Source organism: Engystomops pustulosus, chromosome 1 (assembly GCF_040894005.1).
Source record: "Engystomops pustulosus chromosome 1, aEngPut4.maternal, whole genome shotgun sequence".
In the NCBI taxonomy this organism is placed as follows: Eukaryota; Metazoa; Chordata; class Amphibia; order Anura; family Leptodactylidae; genus Engystomops; species Engystomops pustulosus.
In genome coordinates this window covers 50,035,007-50,057,052 of record NC_092411.1, presented here as the reverse complement: position 1 = coordinate 50,057,052, position 22,046 = coordinate 50,035,007, and the positions used below count along the sequence as shown (strand labels likewise).

At 40.0% G+C, this 22,046-nt stretch overlaps 1 protein-coding gene and 1 long non-coding RNA gene across 7 annotated transcripts in view; one reads left to right on the top strand and one right to left on the bottom strand.

Moving 5' to 3' along the window:
- Window positions 1-22,046, bottom strand: part of PAM (peptidylglycine alpha-amidating monooxygenase) — a 117,549-nt gene that overhangs the window by 19,179 nt on the left and 76,324 nt on the right. For 4 of the 6 annotated variants that reach the window (XM_072140103.1, XM_072140127.1, XM_072140117.1 and 1 more), the window contains exon 15: window positions 7,529-7,840. The exons of the other annotated variants lie outside the window; for them this stretch is intronic. In XM_072140103.1, the coding sequence (XP_071996204.1) occupies window positions 7,529-7,840 (312 nt within the window). The remainder of the gene's footprint in view (window positions 1-7,528; window positions 7,841-22,046) is intronic. 6 annotated transcript variants of the gene reach the window in all.
- LOC140121026 (uncharacterized) lies at window positions 502-21,992 on the top strand. The gene is made up of 4 exons (XR_011854018.1): window positions 502-712; window positions 14,891-14,956; window positions 21,204-21,282; window positions 21,914-21,992. It is a non-coding gene; the product is annotated as an uncharacterized lncRNA (long non-coding RNA).

The window sequence follows — 22,046 nt, the reverse complement described above, 5'->3', positions numbered from 1 at the left end:
TAGTCGGACTGTTCCTGTTCTTCATTGCTAAAACGGCTTGCACAGGTATTTAAGAAGTGTCTGCACTGGAATTGTGGCACACGAGATCCTTTTGTGGCGCAGCTGCGCTAGCATCCATGCGACACAAATTAAGGGGCGTGCCGTCAGATGGTCCAACTGATTCGGACCGAGCGCAGTATTTGCAGAAGACCTGTCACCGGCCTATGGAGTAGGAAGGGCGGTCCGGGGGTGAAGCAGCACCTTGGACCACCCCCTCATGAATACGCCTGACAGCTTACAGTGCGGCAGTGTTTGCTAGCGTTTTCGGAGGTTTTGGTTAACGCTAGCAGTGTAACAGTGTAATTTTTATAGGTGACAGGTCCTCTAACTTTCAAATTGTGTTGAACGCCATATGTGTGAGATGCACCACAAAAAAGATGGTGAGACTGGAGTGGGGAAGCAATATATTCACGATTTGTGGTGCACACTGCATTATAGACGGACAATGCACTTTCTGTGAACTCGAGTGACCAGGTAAGTAAATGTGCCCCATTATGTCTTCTCTGACCCGCATGCCACTTTGGATGTGTCGGGGAGCAGGGTGGGCAAGGGTGTCTACGTCCAGCCCAACAGATTTACTAAACTGCCAAACCAGCGGAGGCTTTAGCAGAAAACTGCCAGATCAGACTATGCAGGTCCAAGCCGGCGGGGATTGTGTTGTGTTTACGAAGAGGTTGGATCTTCTTAGTAGATATGGGCGCCGGATCAGGAATTTTAAGACTGGCATTATAACGACTGTCTTAATGAATTCCCCCCACTAGGAATATAGGGCAATGTGGGCACAGTAACACATAAAGTGCAAAGGCTCAAATAGCAAAGACAATTCAGAAGGCCGATAAACCAAAAGAATTATGAATGAGTTGATATACCAGTGCCTAAGGGATGATGCCAGACTCCCCAACACTTGTTCTGTTTCCCGTGCTTCCTTGTGGCCCCTGAGCATCATTGCAAAGCGGTGTAAAGGTGCTGCTTCCTGGTCCGTCAGACCAGATTAATTGTTTTAAAAAGGGAGCAACAAGGAAAGTGGAAACCAGTAAGTAAAATCACTCAACAGTAAATACACTGCTTTTAGTATTTATATTTCCTGGATATTTCTGTATCCGTTTTACAATTTGAATGCATTCAATCCTTCTTCATGCTTTATACCGCGATGTCACACTCCCCATGGCTCTGTAAAAGTGTCCTTTGGAGGTTTCATCCTTCATATTTGTATGATGTAAGGTGTAAAGATAGATCTAAAAGTCTGCAAACCACAGGACACTAATGCCCCATATTGTAGATAGTTATTCTGTAATTATAAGGTTTAAACTGTGGAGAATCTTTCTTATTGATTGAAAATTAAAATGTCATATTGGCCATAAAATTAAGACATTACAACAGAAATAATTCTGTCAGAAAGCAGCTATATTTTTCTAATCCTATGAGTCCCATTCAGCAGCTTCTAATAATCTGGTCTCAGATGAACATTCATAGAAAAAACTCCATTTATAAATCAGGTTGTACTATAAAAATACATTAGAGAGAACAGGAAATCCTTCTAATATATATCCTCATGGCACCAAGGGCACACACTGGCCTGATAACGACAAATGCGAAGACACGGTAATTAGTATTGACTGTTAAATTAAGAGACTGAATGGTCATTAGAAAATTTCAAGACTTCAAGCTATAAATCAGAATGGCACAAGCGGAGTGCCAAGTGAGTTGGAAGAAAGTGTTAGAACATGACGGCTGTACTATTCATCGCCCTGTGAGTGCCGCGTGAGCCAGTTATCACGGTTATATTTGTGTCTGATAAATTAGTTCACAGTGTAATTATTTCTAGTCTCTGCCAATTGCTCTACCATGCCAAGCAATTGTCTTCCACAGAGAAATCACTTATCGGTTTCACATTGGTGCACCATATAAAAAGCACAACCAAGAATTTCAAGACTTCTAGAAACCAGCAAAGAGTATTTCTAAGATGTCAAAATCTGCTCTTAGAAAACAAAGCAGGACATTGTTTTGTGCTCACTTCTACTGTCCTCCTCAGATTTTAACTTAAACTCCACCAGTGTGTCCTGTAAGAACAATGTGAGAGACTAAGCGACATAGAAATGCAGTTATATATGTGTTAGTTTATCTGCCCTGCTTGCCAATTTATAAACAGAAGAAGGACTGTATGTCAGGAGGCGGCAGTTCTGGCATATAAAATCAGATTTTTAGTTTTACCAAATGTGCGTTGGAAGAGGGGTAGTCTTATATGGTATATCCCAAATTCTATATATTTCATCCTGCCGCCTCCCATGATGTCACTATCCTAATATGGACAGTGACATTACTGGATCCCCCTCTGGCTGAGATGTATTTGCTTGGCGGGGCTGTGAGAATAGATGCAATATGCTGCATCCGCTCCCCATAGTCATCCATTGCCTCCGCTTAGCGCATGTGTCACTAAAAAGATGGCAATGAAAAGACGTTTTGCAAAATGGCGAAAAAGTGGCGTTTCAGACATTTGGGCACTATTTTATGTTATGGGGTTAAACGCAGAGAAAACTGGTATTACTTTTGATAGATTTGACGCGGCAATACCTAACATGTTTATGTGTACCCCCCACATCAGCCCGCCACAGTGCCTCCCACATCAGCCACAAATTTATTCACCTTTCCCCGTTCCCCCGAAGCAGCGGCCGCCCTCTTCTTTACTGTTGTGAACGATGGCTGTACACCCCAGCTTTGAAGCCGGCAGTGTTGTTGAGGTCATCACACATGTCTGCCGGCTTCAGAGCCGGCGTTCATAGCAGTAGAGAAGACGATGGCAGCTTCTTCAGAGGAGCGGGGAAAGGTGAGTTTTGCAGTCTTTAGCTGGACCAAGATGGTGGTGCCCACATTTAAAGATTTAAGTCCCGTGATCATGAAGGAGTTAACACCCAGGATCTTGCTTCAATAAGGTGCCCTCCCTCACCCAGCGTAGGAGACAACCCTTAACTTTTGAAAAGAAGTTTGGGGGTTTAAAAGTCGTCTTATGTGGCAGCTAGTAGCTTAGATTTTAGTTTCTAGTGCCCAGACATATTGGAATTGTATTTAAAGTTTCCTAAAAATTTTGAAGCAGATGATTTACACCACAAACACAGTTCCGTAACCACATAGATGCTTTCTTCTCTGCATTATCAGTACATAGCTTGAAGAACCTGCTATGACAACATGGTCAGAGGAAGCTCATCTCATTTCCCAATTGCCACCAGCACACCACCACCAGTGGGGGACAGCATTAACTTTTATACTTCCTCTACCAAACTAGTGGAAGCCCTTCTATGTTGGCAGCGGCAGTTCCCCCACTCCTTACTCCCTAGCAGCAATATTCTCCCTCTTGCCCTTTCTCGGTGGACACATTCTCTACAATGCAACCATGACATCTTGCTTTCCACATCTACTCCTCAAACAGCCAAAAACTTTGCAGAATTCTCTAGGAGTGGACACATTGGTATAGGCCGGATGAAGAAGAAAAGGCAAGCGAATACCACACAGGACATAAGACAACACCAGTGAGTCCCGATATATAATAGATATTCATACTGTATGAATCTGGACAATGCTGGATGCACTTGTGCACCCTGTGTACATCTGGGATCTCACCATTATATGAAAACTATATGGTAATATTACTGGTTTTTGGGTAGCAGTATGATAAAAACAGCTGCCAGCAACTGTACCTGCTATTGTTCTATCAATTAGAAGAAATTAAAATTTTCCACAATCTTCCATTATATATATTAGCCTACACACAAATATTATTCATTTACATAAATGTACATGAGCTGAGGCCTGTGTCATGTAATGTGGCCCTTTTCACAGCCATGAACATCATTTGAACATTGGATTCATAGTCAGTATAGTCATGTGTGCCATCCAGAAAAATACTAACGCCAACTTAGCCTGGTATCTATAACTCAAACCAGAAACTACTAACTCAACAGCTGCCACATTGTTGCTTGAACCTCATAATTAGGTTTCTATCAGATACAATCTACCCAGAATACATGTAACATAAGCTCAGCGTTGCCAGGGAAACCACCCATTTTCCCTAAAAATTTACTGTTTCAAAATAAAACTGAAAAATAAACCAGGGACTTTTAACACGTTCCAGGAATGTCGTGCAGTAAGACATGGAAGAAATATTTTCATACTTGACGATCCATTTGTGAAACGTTATATTAGTCACTGGTGAATCTGGAGGAAATGACACTGCTCTTTTTGCGTTTTATAATTATCCAGCTTGTTGGCATTCAATCCAAGAAAACATGGTAGAAAAATGTATCTGACAGTTCATAAATCATATTGTGTAATGTACCAGGGATAATTACACTAAAAGCAGCTATAGCAGCATTCAGGAATCAAGTGCTCGCGTTATCCTTGTCCTAAAGAGAACTAGAGCAGCTAAGTACAGCAGGTAAAAATCATTAGTGCGTGGCTTCCCTACTTATTCCCAAGACCAGTGTTATTGGCCAGTGGTTAGCGGACCCCGACGCCCTTCCCCATCTTCCCTCCCTACACCTCTCCCCCTTCCCCGCCTGCACACTCACCGGGGCACATTTACTAAGAATGTGGAAAACTGCTCTAAAAGTGCTCTGCCTGTGTATAGTGCAGGGTGTGACAGATTCATTAGGGCTCATTTACTTACGTTCCTGTAAGTCCGACAGCACTCCCCCCAATTTGTGCTGCATGGAAGCCCAAAAACGATTGCATGCGCCAAAATCCCCGCGCAGACACCTGTTAAATACTGGCCCAAGCCATGCAATCCCCGAAAAGGGCGAACAGTCTGGCAAAAGTGCGATCCGTGACCCTTAGTAAAGAGCCCCATTAAGAATGTGCGCCAGAAATCATGAATCTGGCGCTTCCCTGCACTGGCCTGACAGGCTTCACCAACATTTTTGTGGTGCACCTTTAACATTGAGCATGTGACAGACTTTACATAATAAATCAGGCGCACGGTCTGACTGAGCGCTGGAACACCCTCTGATTTGTGTCGCATGGTGTCTAGTGCAGCTTTTTATACCCCTACACAACCTAGTGTGCAGAGACGTGCAAGGGCGGGGAGAGGGACAGAAACCTGGAACAGAAAATAGCAGTATTCTATGTGCTCAATACCTCTGAGTATATTAGGCGCATTATGCACCAGGAGAGAAGAAGTGTGATGACTGGCGCACAATGTGATAAATCTCCATCACTACTAAATGTATAAGTAATCTGTAATCTGTGCCTCTGGCTGTAGAGTACTGCTGACGATGTGCTGAGTCAGTTTGTTATATTCTACCTCTTAATGTGAACATTGGTATATCCATTCACATGGCAACTTTTAGTGATTTGCACCACACGCATCTGTCCCCTGCAGACTCTTCTCTGGTTCACTAATAGTTAACTAGCTGACACAATCTCTCCATTCCCATTGTCATCCTGTCTGATGTCAGAGTATTTATCCAATCACCTTTGTACCAGGGCTATAGTCCTGTTGATAAATACTCTTTGCCTGCTACAGTCCTGTGCTTGGCTAGCCGTCTCATTCTGTCATATTTGACCCTTTGCTGGTATTCTTGACTATCCGTTTTACCTAGTGATTTTGTACTGCATTTCCTCTTGGTTTTAACCTGTATTTGTTGACCATCTCTCTCTGTTTGTATTGTCTTGTAAATTTAGACAATGGATTTCTAAATAACTTTTTATTGTACCCAGGTTATGAAAAACTATAATCTATTGAAAAAATTCGTTAATTTGCAGCAAACCTGGACACAATGCTACGCTAATAATATGCATTTTTTACCACTGTGTGTAGTATAACCCTGACAAACCTTGTAATATTACTAGGGTTGGTCAAGTTCCAACAGTTCCTTCACTCACTGATCCAAAGACATATGATGAAGGATAGCCCTGCACAATGCAATGTCGAAATTTATGCCATGCCGGGAAGAAATTGCACAGTGGCTGTTGCTTTTTACTAGCACTGAGACCATTTGGATTAAGTGAAAGTGGAGGACCTAGTAGGTGGACTTTTTTGACCACCAACTAATGAAATACTCTGGCAACAAAACACAACATTGCGTAGCATGAACATGAAAACAGCCTTCTATACATTGTCTCTCAATGTCCTATTACTACAAACATGGATTACAGATTTATTATCCATTATCTACCCTACTCGTGTAGTCAAAATTGGTCTTTTAACCATGCTTACAGCATACATATATGACAAAAAAAGGATAGTTACAAAAACTGCAGAACCAGAGAATAGATAACGGTTATATCATTAGTCTTAAACATCTTTAAAAAGTAAACTGCAGGACACAACAAACGGTGCAGTCAATAATAATGACTTCTATTCATTAAGATATTGCAACATTAACTTGATGTATTAACAAAGATACCATAGAGCTATTGATTTTTTTTTTTCGGTCTGCAACAGAAGCATCATGCAATACGAGCTCTAAATACACAGACAAGGAAAAAGGAAAGGAATGTAGTGAATGATTAATACGAGACGGAAAGATGTATTTGGAAACATGGAGTCGGCAGCCAGAGAAGTGAAGACAGCCTGCAGAGCAGCCCACGCACAGATGTCTGCCATGCATACATATTGCTTACTTTTAAAAGGATAATCGCCACATGCCATACTATTATCTGGCTTTCCACATTAGCAAGAAAGACTAAACACAATCAATATCGTAGAGACCACAACACGTATTAAAACAAAAGCAATGCCGTCAGGGTTTGCTGCCATAGAAACCTGAAGGGAATGAGTCAGGATTGGAAACCTGTACTGTGGACACAGGGCAGAAGATAAAAAGGCTAATTAGTACAGCAGGAACTTTAGCGCCTTTTCACGCTGTTCTGCTTCTGATTTCGGCTCTCTTTTAAGCCCGAATACTGTTCAAATTACAAATGACATCCATAGGTAAGGGCGCCTAGTTGGACTACTGCTGAGCAGTTCACAGTCAGGGGTCGGCCCGATGTTCAGATGTATGTCGTCTCTATGTAATATGATTTTATAGTGGGTCTAAACTTTGGTACATTGAGTATATTTGCAGTCATACAGCTCTTTTTGCTAAGATTAAGCTGCAAGACGTATTATTTTTGATTTGCAACAACAATAAAAAAAATAGTCGGGCAAAATTTTCAACGTTGTGTTACAGTGGGCTGGTGCAATGGCATATCTTATGAAACCAAAGATCTTCAGGTTTTTAACTTCAATGTGACCACATTTATAATGACTGCTGAAATGTAGGAGACAGCACAACCAAAGTCACAGTGTAGCCCTTGCTTTAAGCTCTGGTTGTGGATGTCACCATGATGCAGGCCTCAGCAGAGGTCACAGTTTCTACAATGGGTAGGTTACACGGCTGTGTGTTTTTTTTCACGTCAGGAACGTCACAGGCTTTCTGGATTATCACCAGACTTCCCTTCAGGCTAATGTGGAGCGAACATAAGCAAAACTACAGGAGAACGTTTCCCAACCAACCTCCTGGACGCTGGTTGTCCACTTGATGGCGTCTAGCTGGCTGCACCAGGGAGAGCATATTGCCTGGTGGTCTCAGTGTGGATTCTAACTTGTGGAATTTGTGAATTCGATCTCTGACCAGAATGGCATCAGGCCTCTCGTCATGTGCTAAGACTTGCCTGGATATGTACAAGCCAGGCTCTTTCTTTTGGACCACATTAGATATCTCTGCTACCAGATCAGACCCTATTATATCAGTGGGGTTATATTTATGGACATGAACAATATCTTCCCTTTCTCCTAGGAGTTTGGAAAGGACGGAATAGAAATCACCTGTGCAAGGAAAAACAGAACAGATAAAAATAGAAGAGAAAAGGAGAAAATAAGATTAAGACAGATCACAGTGGACACAAGTCAATTTATCTTAATTACATTCACCTAGCACATCCATACGTCATATACAATACTCAACAAACAACATTTTCTGAGGCTACAAGTGCATCCAGTACATAGATACAAGCAGAGGTGTCCGCATTGTGTTACTAGGTAGGATCATTTGACTATCCTTTGTAAAACGGTATCATAGGAACGATCACACATGAAATTATTTTTGGGATTTTCTTCTTAATATAAATACATATCATTTAGGCGTGACTTGTCTCCGGTCTTATTGAGAAATATATCTCATTTTACAGTATACTTATTTCTAGTTCACTATATGACTGTAAATACATCACCTTCTCCACTCTACATTAAATAAGCCAGAAGATCTCAAATGAAAAATAATGGTCAAATTCAGTGAACTGGTGACCCGACATGAATTAGCCTGTAAAAAGCAATACAGTATATCCAGATACCTGACCTGCAAGGTCTACAGAGAATAGAAGCATTGTGTAGAGCTCTGGCCTCCATAGGTCTTTATTTAGTCTGGAGCTCCTCAGGCTCATTAGGATAATTTTAAAGCCTTTTTTTCTTAAAAACAGGGGCATAGGAATCTCACAGAAAAGTGGAACCTGCCAGAGGAGGGACACACCAATATGTCCTTGGCCAAGTGTGCAATTCTTCTCCTGGTGGTAGATGTCCTTTAAAGAATGGGGTAGTAGGGAGATCCCTAATAAGATGGAATGGCTGGGATTTACTAACAAAATAAAGTAATACGAGAATATCTGGTTTGCCAGGCGGGCCAAAGGGTATGGTTAAGTGGAGGAAGATCTGGGCAAAATAGGAATAATTACATATGTCTCTTTTTTTTCTCTCTACCAGTAGGAAGGGGAGGTTGTTGAGGGTGGGGGATAGTTGAGGGAATGAGAAAATAAATGTTTAATCTGTATGCTATTTTGTCTGTGAAATTTACAGCGAAATGTCAACTTTTTACTGCTGTTTGTACTTTTTGGATCACTAAAAATGACATAAAAATAAATAAAGCATTCTTACTTTTGTGGTTTAACCCAAAATAGCTTAAAAAGTGAAGTTCCTACCAATGGTTTAAGCATGTTCTGAAAGATGGAACCCATATCCACTCCACATTAGAAAAATGTGACATAGACACTACTTAAGCTCTGACAAATACACATTTTTTTAGGTGGTAGTTGATACTATATAGTTACACCGTAGTATGCCAGTGGTAATTAATAGTGTTTAAACCAAAGATTTCTCTCTGCAACCATCTATGTATTACCTTCCTTTTGCTGTAGTTCTATAGATGTATAATAGTATACTGGATAATAATATGCAGGATTGTACAGCTCTGGTGGCCTGACAGCAGCCGCCAGGTATCTCAAAGATATGGGCTTATCAACAGAAAATTGGCCTGCAGCTTCAATTTAGTGTCCGCTAAGTCAACCAGTTTCTACCCTGTTTCCCCGAAAATAAGACCAGGTTTATAATAATTTTTGCTCCTAACAATGCTATGGGTTTTATTTTCTGGGGATTTTGATGAACAAAAATTTTGAATTATTGTTGAACAAAAAATATGGTACATTTGCCGATCCTGGTAGTCATATCAATCTTCTGGATCCTCAGCAAAACTCTCCAAACCCTAAATTTCATGCTGAATTTCTTGTAGAATCATTGGCCCCAATCTCTCATGTTTAATGATAGTACTTTCCATAAATGAGCTCTTATTGCACAGGAACCTGCTTGTAGTGCAGTCGTAATGCAACTTTCAGTGATTTTATCCAATGAATTCTTCACCCATGTCACAAAATGTCCAATATCTACTTATATTAATGAATGGCGTGGAGGGAGCTACAACAATGGCTACCGCTAGGTCTTATTTTCAGTGGAGACCTTATATTAAGAAGCGTGAAAAAAAAGTCCTAGGTCTTATTTTAATTTTTTTTTTTGGGGGGGGGGGGGCTTATATATATATATATATATATATATATTTTTTTTTTTAGAGAAAAATGGTATTTCTTCCGTAAAATTCAATAATTATTTTTGTCCATCTCCTTCTACTATCTTTTGCTCCTCTCCAGGCCCCTGGATACTTGCCATGAAGGTGTTCTTGGTGTGCACATCACATTAGGCTTTCCTAGTGTTGAACTATTAATACAGATCAGTAACATGTGGTTAGAGAGAACTGTCTAGCTATAAATTGTTTCAAATATCTCTCTTTCGGAAACTAGTACAGGTCATACTAATACTGGTTGTATTAACAATTCTCAATGACTATTGTGACTGCCACCATAAACTAGTAGGTGGTATATAGCCAACAGTATGTCCAACTATTAAAAACGGATTATGAGGACCCGATGGAAACCATATGCTCTGCTTGGGAAAAATGAAAAAAACCCAATACAACTCCCACGCAAAGTATGTTTTAATATATAGTGTAACATTTTGTACAGAACCTTCTCAGCTCTCAGACAGATCTCCTGAGCCTAATTAGGTATTGCATTAAACTGGCTAGACTAAACACACAAGGGGATTTGAATAAAAAAGTTGAATAAAACATATTCAGAGAATTTTCTTCAAAGTAAAAATAATCTAATGAACAAAAAAAAAACTGACAGTAATCAGTGAATAATAAGACTGAAAATACCCGACCTTCACACAGAGGCTGTGGCTATCCTTCCGTTATTGATGTTGGACCCCCATTGATCTGATACTAATAACAGAGCCGTATTTACGGTACCTTTCACAAGCCCTAGGCCAGTAGTAGGGAACCTATGGGTACCAGCGGTAAAAGTGAGAGCCCTCAGTGAGAGTTCACCCAACAGGACTCAGAAAGAGTAGGAACGTGTGGGCAGGTACCAGATTATCTTTGGAGCTCCTCCTGCTGGGCCCATCATTCCTCCCGTTAGAGAGGGATCCCTGAGAGAAGCTGCAATGATAGTTGATTTTGCCCTACTTCTTTCAACTTTGTTGGTGTCCTAAGAAGGCCCATATGATTGAAAGTTTTGGAAGAATAGGGAGCAATAAGTTACTGATTAAATTTCTGTGTTGGCACATTTGGTTAAATAAAGGGGTTTTGGTTGTAGTTTGGGCACTTGGTCTCTAAAAGGTTCACCATCACTGCCCTGGACACTTAGGTCAGGCACACGGCCCAATTAAAGAACCATTTATATGCAACAATTATCTTCATCTCTTAGTGCTATTCATCAAATGTGATTTCATATAGGCCAGAACATGTATCCCCATTTCTAAAAGACTATGAGCCTCTTGTGACTCACTCCAGTAAACAATTTTCCCCAGTGACCTTAGTTCTATACATTTCCCACTTGATTTCCCACTCCTATTAACTATGACCTGACCATGGAAAATAAGAATTTTCAAAAAATAAAATTACAAGTACCGTATAAGGCGCATTAGTCCGATGCGCCTTATATATGTAATAATTACATATATAAGGCGCATCGGACTATAAGGCGCGGGGTCCGGGGGCGTGGCGGAGACCCGACGGGACGCGACGCGACGCCGAGACGCGACGGGGAACGCGGGGAAGGTGAGCGGGGAAGGTGGAGGAGGGCAGCGGACCATACTTACATAGGTCCCCGCTACCGGAGACAGCAGATCTCCAGCGGGAATTGCAGACCATGCGGCAGAAGTTGTTCGTGCCGCGTGGTCTGCAGTTCCCGCTGGAGATCTGCTGTCTCCGGTCTCCGGTAGCGGGGACCTATGTAAGTATGGTCCGCTGCCCAGCGCCATACATAGGGCGCACCGGACTATAAGGCGCACTTTGGATTTCCACGGAAATCCAATGCTTTTAAGTGCGCCTTATAGTCCGGAAAATACGGTACCCACACATATTGGCTCCCATGGATGCCCCTCTGCAATAGGACGCCCTATGCACAGGCCCTGAGGTGCCGAATGGCAAATATGGCCTTGATTGATAACCTATTCTATTAGTCAATATAGCTATAATTTGCAAAGAGAAAATATCAGGTGCTGCAATGACTTCACACAATACAAAGCAGTTGTAAGACCACTACATAATGAGATTTTAATGAAAGCAAAGAAACTCCTGTTTTAATGTGGTGACCGCCAACCTGGAAACATGACCTTAATAGACTATGTCATGTTTGCAAACAATCTTCAACTTCCCAATTACTTGAAGCAGAATTTCTATGCACAGATCCATGAGAGGAGTCCCTCAGGTGAGATAAACTCATCTCAGGAAATAATTACTACAGTTATTAGTACACCTTCCTAAGTAAATTATAATTAAGAAAACCACTTTCCTGTACCTGGAACACATCGACAATGATGATGACAAGGAACAAAGCATCATTACAGCTCACAGCTCAAAATATCATCTTAAACTGAATTGTTTACTGGCAATTAAAGTCTAACAGCTCTCCAGACTGTATTAAACAGTGAACAACAATAGAAAATGATGCATACACTAAAGATTAGATACAAACCATCTAAAATTATGCTTCTCTAAGCCAACAATATAATAGCTAAGGATGTATATGTCTAGTTTTGCTTCTACAATCTATAATGAGTCTGACATTGTCTCACAAGGTAGCACTAGATCTTGCATCGTTTATAGTAGGGGGAATTGACCTACAATAAAACATTCCGGCACCAGCTGGTGAGAACTAGTACTTTGCAAGAACTACTCCAAAATCTTATTCAGCCAACCTGAACTTATGAGGATAAAAAACTATGAAACCGTCCTGTCTGTGGATGGGGGGTCTATCGTTTGACTGAATTACTCGTATGTAAAGGGGTTATGCCAAGTTTTCCTGTTGTCTATTAACAGATAGGGACCCCTATCCATCACAAGAATAGGGCTCCCAGCCATCCAAAAAATGGAGTCCTGTTCTCACTAATGGCTGGTGCGGCAGGTCAATCATGCACCCTATCGGCACGCTACATTCACTGGCATGGATAGGTTGGAGGGTCATGTGTAAAGAAGTTATGGCAAGTATTCCTGTGTCTATTAACCTGTTGGACCCCAATCTATCACAAGAATAGGACTCTAAGCAATCCAAAACAATGAGTCCTGTTCTCTCTACAGGGTGGTGCGGCACATTCAGTGGCGTGGGAGGGACGGAAATTGCCAAACACAACTCTTGGCTATCTGTGGCATTCACTAAGACCGCGAATGGAGATAGATGACCTCTGTGCTCCGCATTTTCCAATACATGCAAACTATTAAACAGAGCTGAAGGATGCATGCTTGGCCTGCCAGTCCACCCAGGACCCCTGTTCTCTGGATTGCTAGGGGTCCAACCCTTACCAATCAGCTTATTATTCCCTATCTAACTCTGTCCAACCCCTTTAAAGAGGCTACAATCAGTTAAACACTGGCTTAAAAGATAGCTACGGGTAGGGGGCTTATTCCCATCCCGTTCATCTAGAGGAAAGTTTATTTGCTTATTAAAAAATTATTTGCGGGTTTTGCTCCTATGCCGCTCCATAACTTACTAAAATGAAACTTTGTGCAGTCTGATCCAGCAGTAACATTAATACTAATGTACATTTGGAAACCTAACTAGACGTACAAGATGAATGTTATGTTTACTACTGAAAAATAAAACCACAGCAAACCACAGTAGAAAAAAAAAAAAAAATTTAATTCAGGTCAGGCACTGGGATTTGTGCAATGAATAATAATGTTTTACAATAAAAAGAAATTTCCTTTATATAATAAATAACATTAAAAATCACCTATTATTACCATTTGCCGCACTAGTGTTCAAGGCCAGCGGAAATCGACCATGATTACAGATCGGACCTGCTGTTTTGCAGGGAAGAAGGGACTCTTCATCTTATAATACTATGGAGGCATGAAGTCCCATTATCTGCACCGTGGTTGGTCCATGAAATGCAGGCAATGCATACAGACCAGCCACAGCTGTGTTCTGCTGGCCGTGGTGTAGCGGCAGTGCTGAAATTGGTATAATGGGAAATAAGCCTTGAGGACAGGGTTTAGGTAAAAGTGATATCTGATCTTGTTATTTTTTCATGTATCAAGCTTACAAACCTTTTAACAATATGTTGTCCTAAAATCCTGACCAGTTGTTTTTTAGAGCGGCTGGAGGGAGCTGTAGATGTGCACCATCGCTAAAAATAACCATATGTGAAGGACAGAATTGTCCACAACTATGTGAAAAATGGATCACCCATGACAAAAATTACTTAAGCATCAAATTTTTGGAACATTTATTACAAATGTTCATTATCCTCTGGTCTTTGCTGTTAAAATGTCTCATATGTTGGTTGAGGTTATAGCTGAAAGCCCTCCACATACCACATAAAAAGAGTACTAATAAGGCAATGATTACTATGGATGCATCACATGCTTCTACAATTATACACAATATTAAAAGATGTTCCACACTAAATCTATAAAACACTTGGCCTAAACAAACCTCTTACAGCTTCAGATTCTGTATACAAAGTCTTGAGATGTAAGTTAGGCATTGGTGTGGTATTTTAGATCTATATAGTGTAGAGATCTACTTGTCAAACGTATAGAAGTCTAAAATTATAAAGACCATTCCTGGCCTTACCAGCTATTTTAGGATACAAAGGTACCTAATTTCTTTTTCTTTCCCTTTGCTGCTTTGGAGAGATTCATAAACGTTTTGTAATAATCATCAACATACACTAAACTAGCAATTTAAACATTTTTATATTAAAAAGTAAAAACTTAAATGGTTTTTGTGAAGACCTACTTTCGAGTTAGATGTGTAATCAATTTCTGATTGCTATTGTGCGGGAGGGTTAACTGTTAGGACTTTAGATTACTCACTGAAGCAAGTGAAAGGACTGTGTGGTTACTAGTCTAGGGGAGAGCTGTCGTTATCTTGTAGGCAATAGTGGAACGGAAAATTTTTGTTGGGTGTCTCTCGAAGCTAAAAGGTAAAAATGCTGCTTTTACTGGAGCTAGACACTTGACTTTGATATTTTCTTCATTTATTTCCACAGTAGCAAAGTCAAGATCTACCAGCAGGTGCGGCATTACCAATGTAGTCAACTTGAACTAAGCATAGGGTGAGTAGTTGCTTTCCAGAGAAGATCACAAGAAAGAGGACAAAAATGTTCCAAATATTGTAATATGGCTTATACCATTTGCTAGAATGAAGAGGCAGAAGTATTAGGAAAGCTCTGTGTTACTTTGTCTCCTGTCAGCTCTACTTAGCCTTAGTAAGTTGCATGGCTGACTCATTATGGAAGTCAACAGAGCTTATGAAGCACCCAAGTGGAGGCGACAAGAGATTAGGTATTATAGGACCTTACAATCGGCCACAGAAGTCACCACCCACCAATCAGCCATCGATTGCACATCTTCCTAATTTCAGCTTCTTTCTGAACATAGACTCGGAAGGTTACGTGCCCGGCCACAATATTTGAAGACTCTAGTACAGAAGAAAGGTCTGCGAGCTGACCGTGAAATGATGTATGACAGGTGGCAATGTGCTGTTTATAGAAGTCATCCATCAGTCCCGACTCTTCATCCTTCTTATCAGAAGGAAAAATGCACAGAAGGATAGACACTACATTTATGTGCAAACACAAGCCACACACAAAGGTTATCATTACTCAGCCTGTGACACCCAGTATCACCCAGTATCTGGGATCAATGGTCGCTATGCTAAAGGACATGTTATTGCTTAGGTGTAAAAAGAAAAAAAAATCAAATACTTGCAGCTCCGTCTTCAAAGCCTATTGTAATAGGTTGTCACTGTGACCTATGAACTAATAAGGAAAAACTAGGAAGAAACATATTTAGAACTAGCTCAGGTTCCTCTGGAATTGCAATTGGAGCCCACTTCTTCCAATATTAACTCTTCCAACACCAATTCTTTTATTATCCAAAGCACGACGGTTTGTTGGTAATAATAATCTTTATTTATATAGCGCCATCTATTTCTGTAGAATTTTACAAATTTACTTTAATGGGGTTTTTTGTAGTTCAAAAATGTTGTCATATGGACCAGTAGTGGATTACAATATAGACAGTTCAGGCGGTAGCCCAAGTCCCAAGCTTTCTAGGAGGCCATGGACACCCAAACTGCCCCCCAAATTTCATAATGAGAAGGACCTTCACCCATTAAAAATCCTTTTGCTTGTTTTCCGTCTCTCAATACACATGTTCACAAGAGCCATTTTAGAACCTTTGAAGGTCCTTCAAAAGGTCCTGGAACCACAGATGGAAAGCAGACAAAAGGAACACATCCTCCATTCTCCAAGAAGCTTCATTTTAGTACCATATGTAGGAAGTGATTCCAGACTTGTATGGGCTATAATATTCATACAGCCCAGGGCTCATGGCAGTCTAAATATGCCCCTGATATGGAGCCATCTATTGTGGAGGCAGTCATGATGAAGAAGAAAAAGATTCCAGATCACTGATTAAGTCATTAAATCAGATTTATTTATTCATCTGTATATAGATAAGAAAAAAGCCTGACAATAAGATCTCAGCATTGCCAGTATGTTTAATGAGTGGGCCGGAGAGGATGTCTTGAAGTTATATCATTAGCCAAAAGTTACAGAGCAGGAAAAGATTTTAGAAAACCGGGCTTCATTTTGTCAACTTTCGCTGTAACGCCCAGTAACATGCAGTCATTGTGCTGTATTATTGACCTGTTCTGGAAAAATGGGTTTAAGGAAAAGATTTTAGAATGTATTTTATTTTATATTTTAAAAATATTATGTATTATTACACATAATGAAACCGCTACCATAAGGAAACGTTATAAAGGTAATCAGCTTCATTTTATTCTGGCTTCTGCCTTGTGGTTGCTTTTTAGAGTCTTAAAACAGAAACTCACACCATTTTTATTTTACATCTAAGGCTGAGTTCACACTACTGTCAGCGTTTCAGTTTATCTCCATTCAAAGAAAAAAAAAAAGGTGATAAGCTGAACATAACTGAAGACATGTGAGTTACTGTACTTTTTAACATTTATTGTGACAAATCGTTGATCTATATCTTATGTTTATCCATTCATCTATCCATCTGACAAGAGTGTAAGCTAACACCCCCCCCGATGTTCCTGCCACACACAATGCCACACTACCATCTAAGTTTCCATCCATCTTTTGTATAGTTTAACTATACTCTATGGGGCAGATTTACTTACCCGTCCCGTCGCGTTCCTCGCTGTGCGTTGTCCGACGAGGATTCGGGTCTGCCGGGATTCACTAAAATCGTGCGTCCAATTTCCTGCATGTGTCGCTTCCCCCGCTGAGGTCCGCCGGAGTTCACCTGACGAAAATGCGGTGTTCGGACCCTTAGTAAATGTGCCCCTATCTGTCTAAATTCACACTACTACTCCTTTCCTCCGTTAAAGTTATGTAGGTTCAACAGAGGTTTAAAGTATCGGTAAAAAATCCCATTAACATCAATGTAAATTTTATCCAATCCATTATGGTCGGTTTGTCTAGATCCATTATCCATGCGGTTTTCTTTCAAATGAAGGAAAACTACTGCAGCCTCTGTCATTTTTTCCATCCAAAAAAACGCTTGGAGAACGGATCCCTGCCAAAACGGAACATAACTCATGACATAAAATTTACATTGACGTCAATGGGATTTCTATGTGATCCATTAAAAATGTAAAGAATTGAGGTTTAATGTAGGACAGGAACAGTAGTGTCAAATGAGCCTAAATCTATAAATCTCTCAATCTAAAAAAAAAAAAAGATGTAATAACTATCCGTCTCCCATTGACTTCCATGTAAAAATGATGACTTCTGTTATACATAAGTTGTTTTCAAACGAAAAAAAAAAAGTAGCCTGCATAACCGATGACTGCTGAACTGAACACAACTATTATCATACTATTATCAACACCACTGTCATAATTAATATTAAAAAGGAAATTATGAACATAGGAAAGCACCAGAAGGCATCCGACACTTAAAATTTGAATAAACATAACCCACAACTAAATCAGATGTACCAGTTAAGTGTATGTAGTGTATATATGAATCATACAAAGGATTAGCTAATGACTGTATGCAAATATATTCCACAATAAAACAATGGAAAATTTAAAATTTTAGGTCAGCATCCAACACCATATACTTTAAAGGAAACCTATCATCAGCAATCTACCTATTAGGGTAGATCTGTTGGTACGTTCCTAGTAACATGCTAAGCCCTAAACTATCTTTCCCTAATCCTATAATATTTTGCAACCCAATCTATACGTTATCCAACGAATATGCTAATTTCCGGCGGAGGCTACTGGGGCATGGAGCACACTACTGGGGCGCGCGGCTGTCGGAGCAAAGGCTACTCCACTCCATAGGAGCCTCTGCTGAAAATGTGCATATTCATTAAATAAAGTGTAAATTAGCTTAGCAAGTATTATAGAATTAGGGAACGATGGTTTAGGGCTTAGAATGTTACTAGGAACATACAATCAGATCTACTGTATAGATAGATTCTTAATTGTACCTTTCTTTTAATAGAAAATAAAGTAAAATGGATGAAAACATGAAGCAGGCAAAATGCTGATACTGCAGAAAATTAGCATCTCTTACACGGCTTCCATTGTCATAGAAAAGGATTATCATTTCAATGCTATCCCTCTTTGGAAATCTTTGTGACTGAGGAGGTCTGAGCATACTGTGAGGGGGACATAATGGTGGGAATGCACTCACTGAATGCCAAAATGAATGTGTGCCCAAAGACTATAGCGGCTGCTCAGTCAAGCAAAAGACACACACACAAAAAAGTAATGAACATGAAAAGTAAAAAAAAAAAAAATCTCTTGCCTCCTTCAACAATACACTGATATGCAGAAATCTCACCAAATGTCATATAGACTTCTAATAGAAGTTCACACTATTGTTGGATTACTTTCACCTGGCATTTTACAGCAATATTTTGGAACAGTTTAGCACATTTTGCAGACTTTAAAGGGAACCTACCATGAGGAATCTACCATTGGAACATCTGATGGTCGATTCCTTCTGCCAACCTCAGTGCTAAACTGTAATTTAACAATACTGGAACCTATCCGGTGTATTAAAAACAAAGTAATATGTCAATTACCAGTTATGGTTACTGTGGCATGGAATAGCCTGGCTGGGCACTGGGAGAAAAAGCTACTCCACGCCCCACTAACCATAGTAGTGCCGCCTCCTTCGCATCCTTGGCACACTCTTCTTCATCCTCGTTCCTGCGGTTTCTGTGGAGCTACTGCACATGGCAGCACGGGAGCCATAGCTAGTGTGCATGCACCGTCATTCCACTTGTGCACAGGAAAAAGGAAAGTGCCGGCACTGCCAAGGATACTGGGATGTAGAGTAGCCTATTTATGTATTACCAGCATAAAAGTTTTTAACAAGTTGGTTTAAGTTCCAGGATTATTAAATTACAGATTAGAGCAGAGACAGGAAGGAGGAATCTACCATCAGAACAACACCTAGATTCTCCTGCCTGACTCCCCCCTAATCTGTAATCTAATAATACTGGATCCTAACTTGTTAAAAAGGTAATTCCTCATGGTAGGTTTCCTTTAAGGTGTACCACAAAGGCACTTACTTACACCAAGTTTAAAAATTGTAAGTCTTAAATTTGATGTAAAAGTAAAACTGTGTAAAAGTAAATTATTACAGTTTGAGTGACAGATATTTAAATAATAATAACATCCCATATTTTTCGGACTACAAGGCGAACAAAAAAACCTCAGATTTTCTCAGAAATCAAAAGGTGCGCCTTATAGTCCAGTGCGCCTTATATATGAACCGTACTTACAGACAACAGCTGCCTGGAACTGTGCACAGGTCTGCCACCTGCTGGTCATTCATCCTTATAATCAGGTGCACCTTATAATGCACTGCACCTTATATAAGAACCTAGACATTTAAGCAGGCATTTATATTCAGGTGCGCCTTATAATCCAGTGCACCTTATATAAGAACCTAGACATTTAAGCAGGCATTTATATTCAGGTGAGCCTTATAATCCGGTGCGCCTTATAGTCCGAATAATATGGTATATAAAATAATTCTATATACATGGCCTAAGAAAGCGCTCTAATGGTTTAAGTACTGCAGATATTTTCTTCAGTTATATTTCTATGAATAGGATGAAGCTGAGAACACATCACTCAGCCATGGGACAGGCAAAGCACAGTTTTGGGAAAAAAACTTTTTTTTAAAGTTCTGGACAACCCCTTTAATGTATTTTTTATGTATCATGCTTTATGTGCAGCTCCGGTTTCTCATCTAATTTACTTTCAGTGATGCTGAATTAAAAAAAAACTTTACATGAGGCATTTCTGAATGAGAAACCCCATTTGAAAGATAAATTCTGGTCTACTTTATTTGATTACGGGTTGTCCAAAAGAGTAATTAAACTTTTCCATTATAATACGAATAAATACATTTTATTTTATTATATAGGATATGTAACAAAATATAAAATGGCATATAGCTGCTTTCTTTTAAAGGAAATCTACCACCAGGATGAAGGATTGTAAACCAAGCACACTGACATACTGGTGTCTGGCTCTGGCTTTCTGCTTTTCTTTTAGCTTCTTATTCCCTGGTTTTACAAAAAAGGTTTTTGAAATTATGCAAATGATCGTAAGGGGCTATGGGCTTTATAGGTGTTAATAGGCGTGGAGCCTTTCAGGCTCATTTTCAAAATTCTAAAGCATTTTTTCCCCTAAAAACAAGATCATAAAATCTCAGATCCTGCCAGAGGGGGCACACAGCAGTATGTCGATGTGCTTGGTTTACAGTCCTTTATCCTGGTGGTAGATGTTCTTTAAATTCAGTGCTGCACTTGTGTGTGCCACTACAGCCAGGATACACCAAATAGACACATAGAACATTTAGCATGGTTGTGTAGTGGAAGTCAAAAGTTATAATCCAGTTCTGCAGTTCTTGCAAGGGCTCTGGGTCGGTCTTTCAGCCTCTCCCCTCTGCTACTTGTATAAGCTGTATCAGGATTTTGTTTGGATACTTACAGCAGTTACTCAGAGCAGGGGGGAGGGGCTGTGGAACAGCGGAAAGCTCTTCAGGCTCACAGACCTGGGTAGAGCATGTTTCACAGTCCCGCTCCTACTTGTAAAACACACAAAGGTATGGTTACACAAGTCTCCAAGGCCTATACCTGCAGGCACTGTCTGCAGTGTATTTTGATCAAAACCTATGATGGATTCCCTCTAAATGAGGTGGAGTTGCAGATCACATTGAGCTATATATACATTTAATTAACTAGAATTGCAGATTGTTAATACTAATTTCTGATTATTGTCCCACTTTAATGAAGATTGAAGAAACATGACAACGTGACATCACAGGAGCCGTCTCTAGAGCCTTCCTGGCCTTCATCTATACAGAGGTCCAAGGTAGACTGTGTAGATAAGCCTCGAGCAAACAAAGGTATTAAACTGGGACCTAAATCTTTTTATAGAGCGAAAACATTTATTATCTGAAAACAAGATCATCTGTAATTTGTAACACTTCTTCGATTCAACATCAGAATGACATCTCCCTGGAGACCAACTCTCTCAAGGCTCTCTCAAAGAGTTAATGATGGTGGTATCACCATAGCAACAGCATGTCTACGCTATGTGACAAGACCTGCGGCCTTGGTGCTGAATATAAGTTATTTTTATACATTTCTGCAGTGTTATGTCATCCTATTCTCACAACAAGTGAATAATACATATATTAAATGTATGGAGAGGTATTTGCGTGCCCAAACACCCACATACTTTTTCATTTAGCAAAACTCATCCTGACATTCATGACATTTAACCTGTGGTTTTCTAGAAGCTCCGGTACTCATTTAATAAGAAAAGCAGCTGTGCATAGATGTATTGTTATAGTTTTTACCTTTGTACAAGGGCATATTGTAAAATGAAATGTGATATCATACTGCTCATTATCTGGCTGTGGCAAAGTGGAGAAAGTTCCCTATTATCTAGCTTTCTTTAATAATTAAGAGAAAATATATTCTCCTCTCCCCTCTCACAGCAGGAAGTCCCAGAAGCTGGAGCAGCAACCGATTGTTATATAATATCAGAGAGTTTTTGGATATTAACAAAGAGACTGTGACTGTATGTACTACATTTATTTATGAATTAAAAAAAGTTAAGGTTAAGTAGGA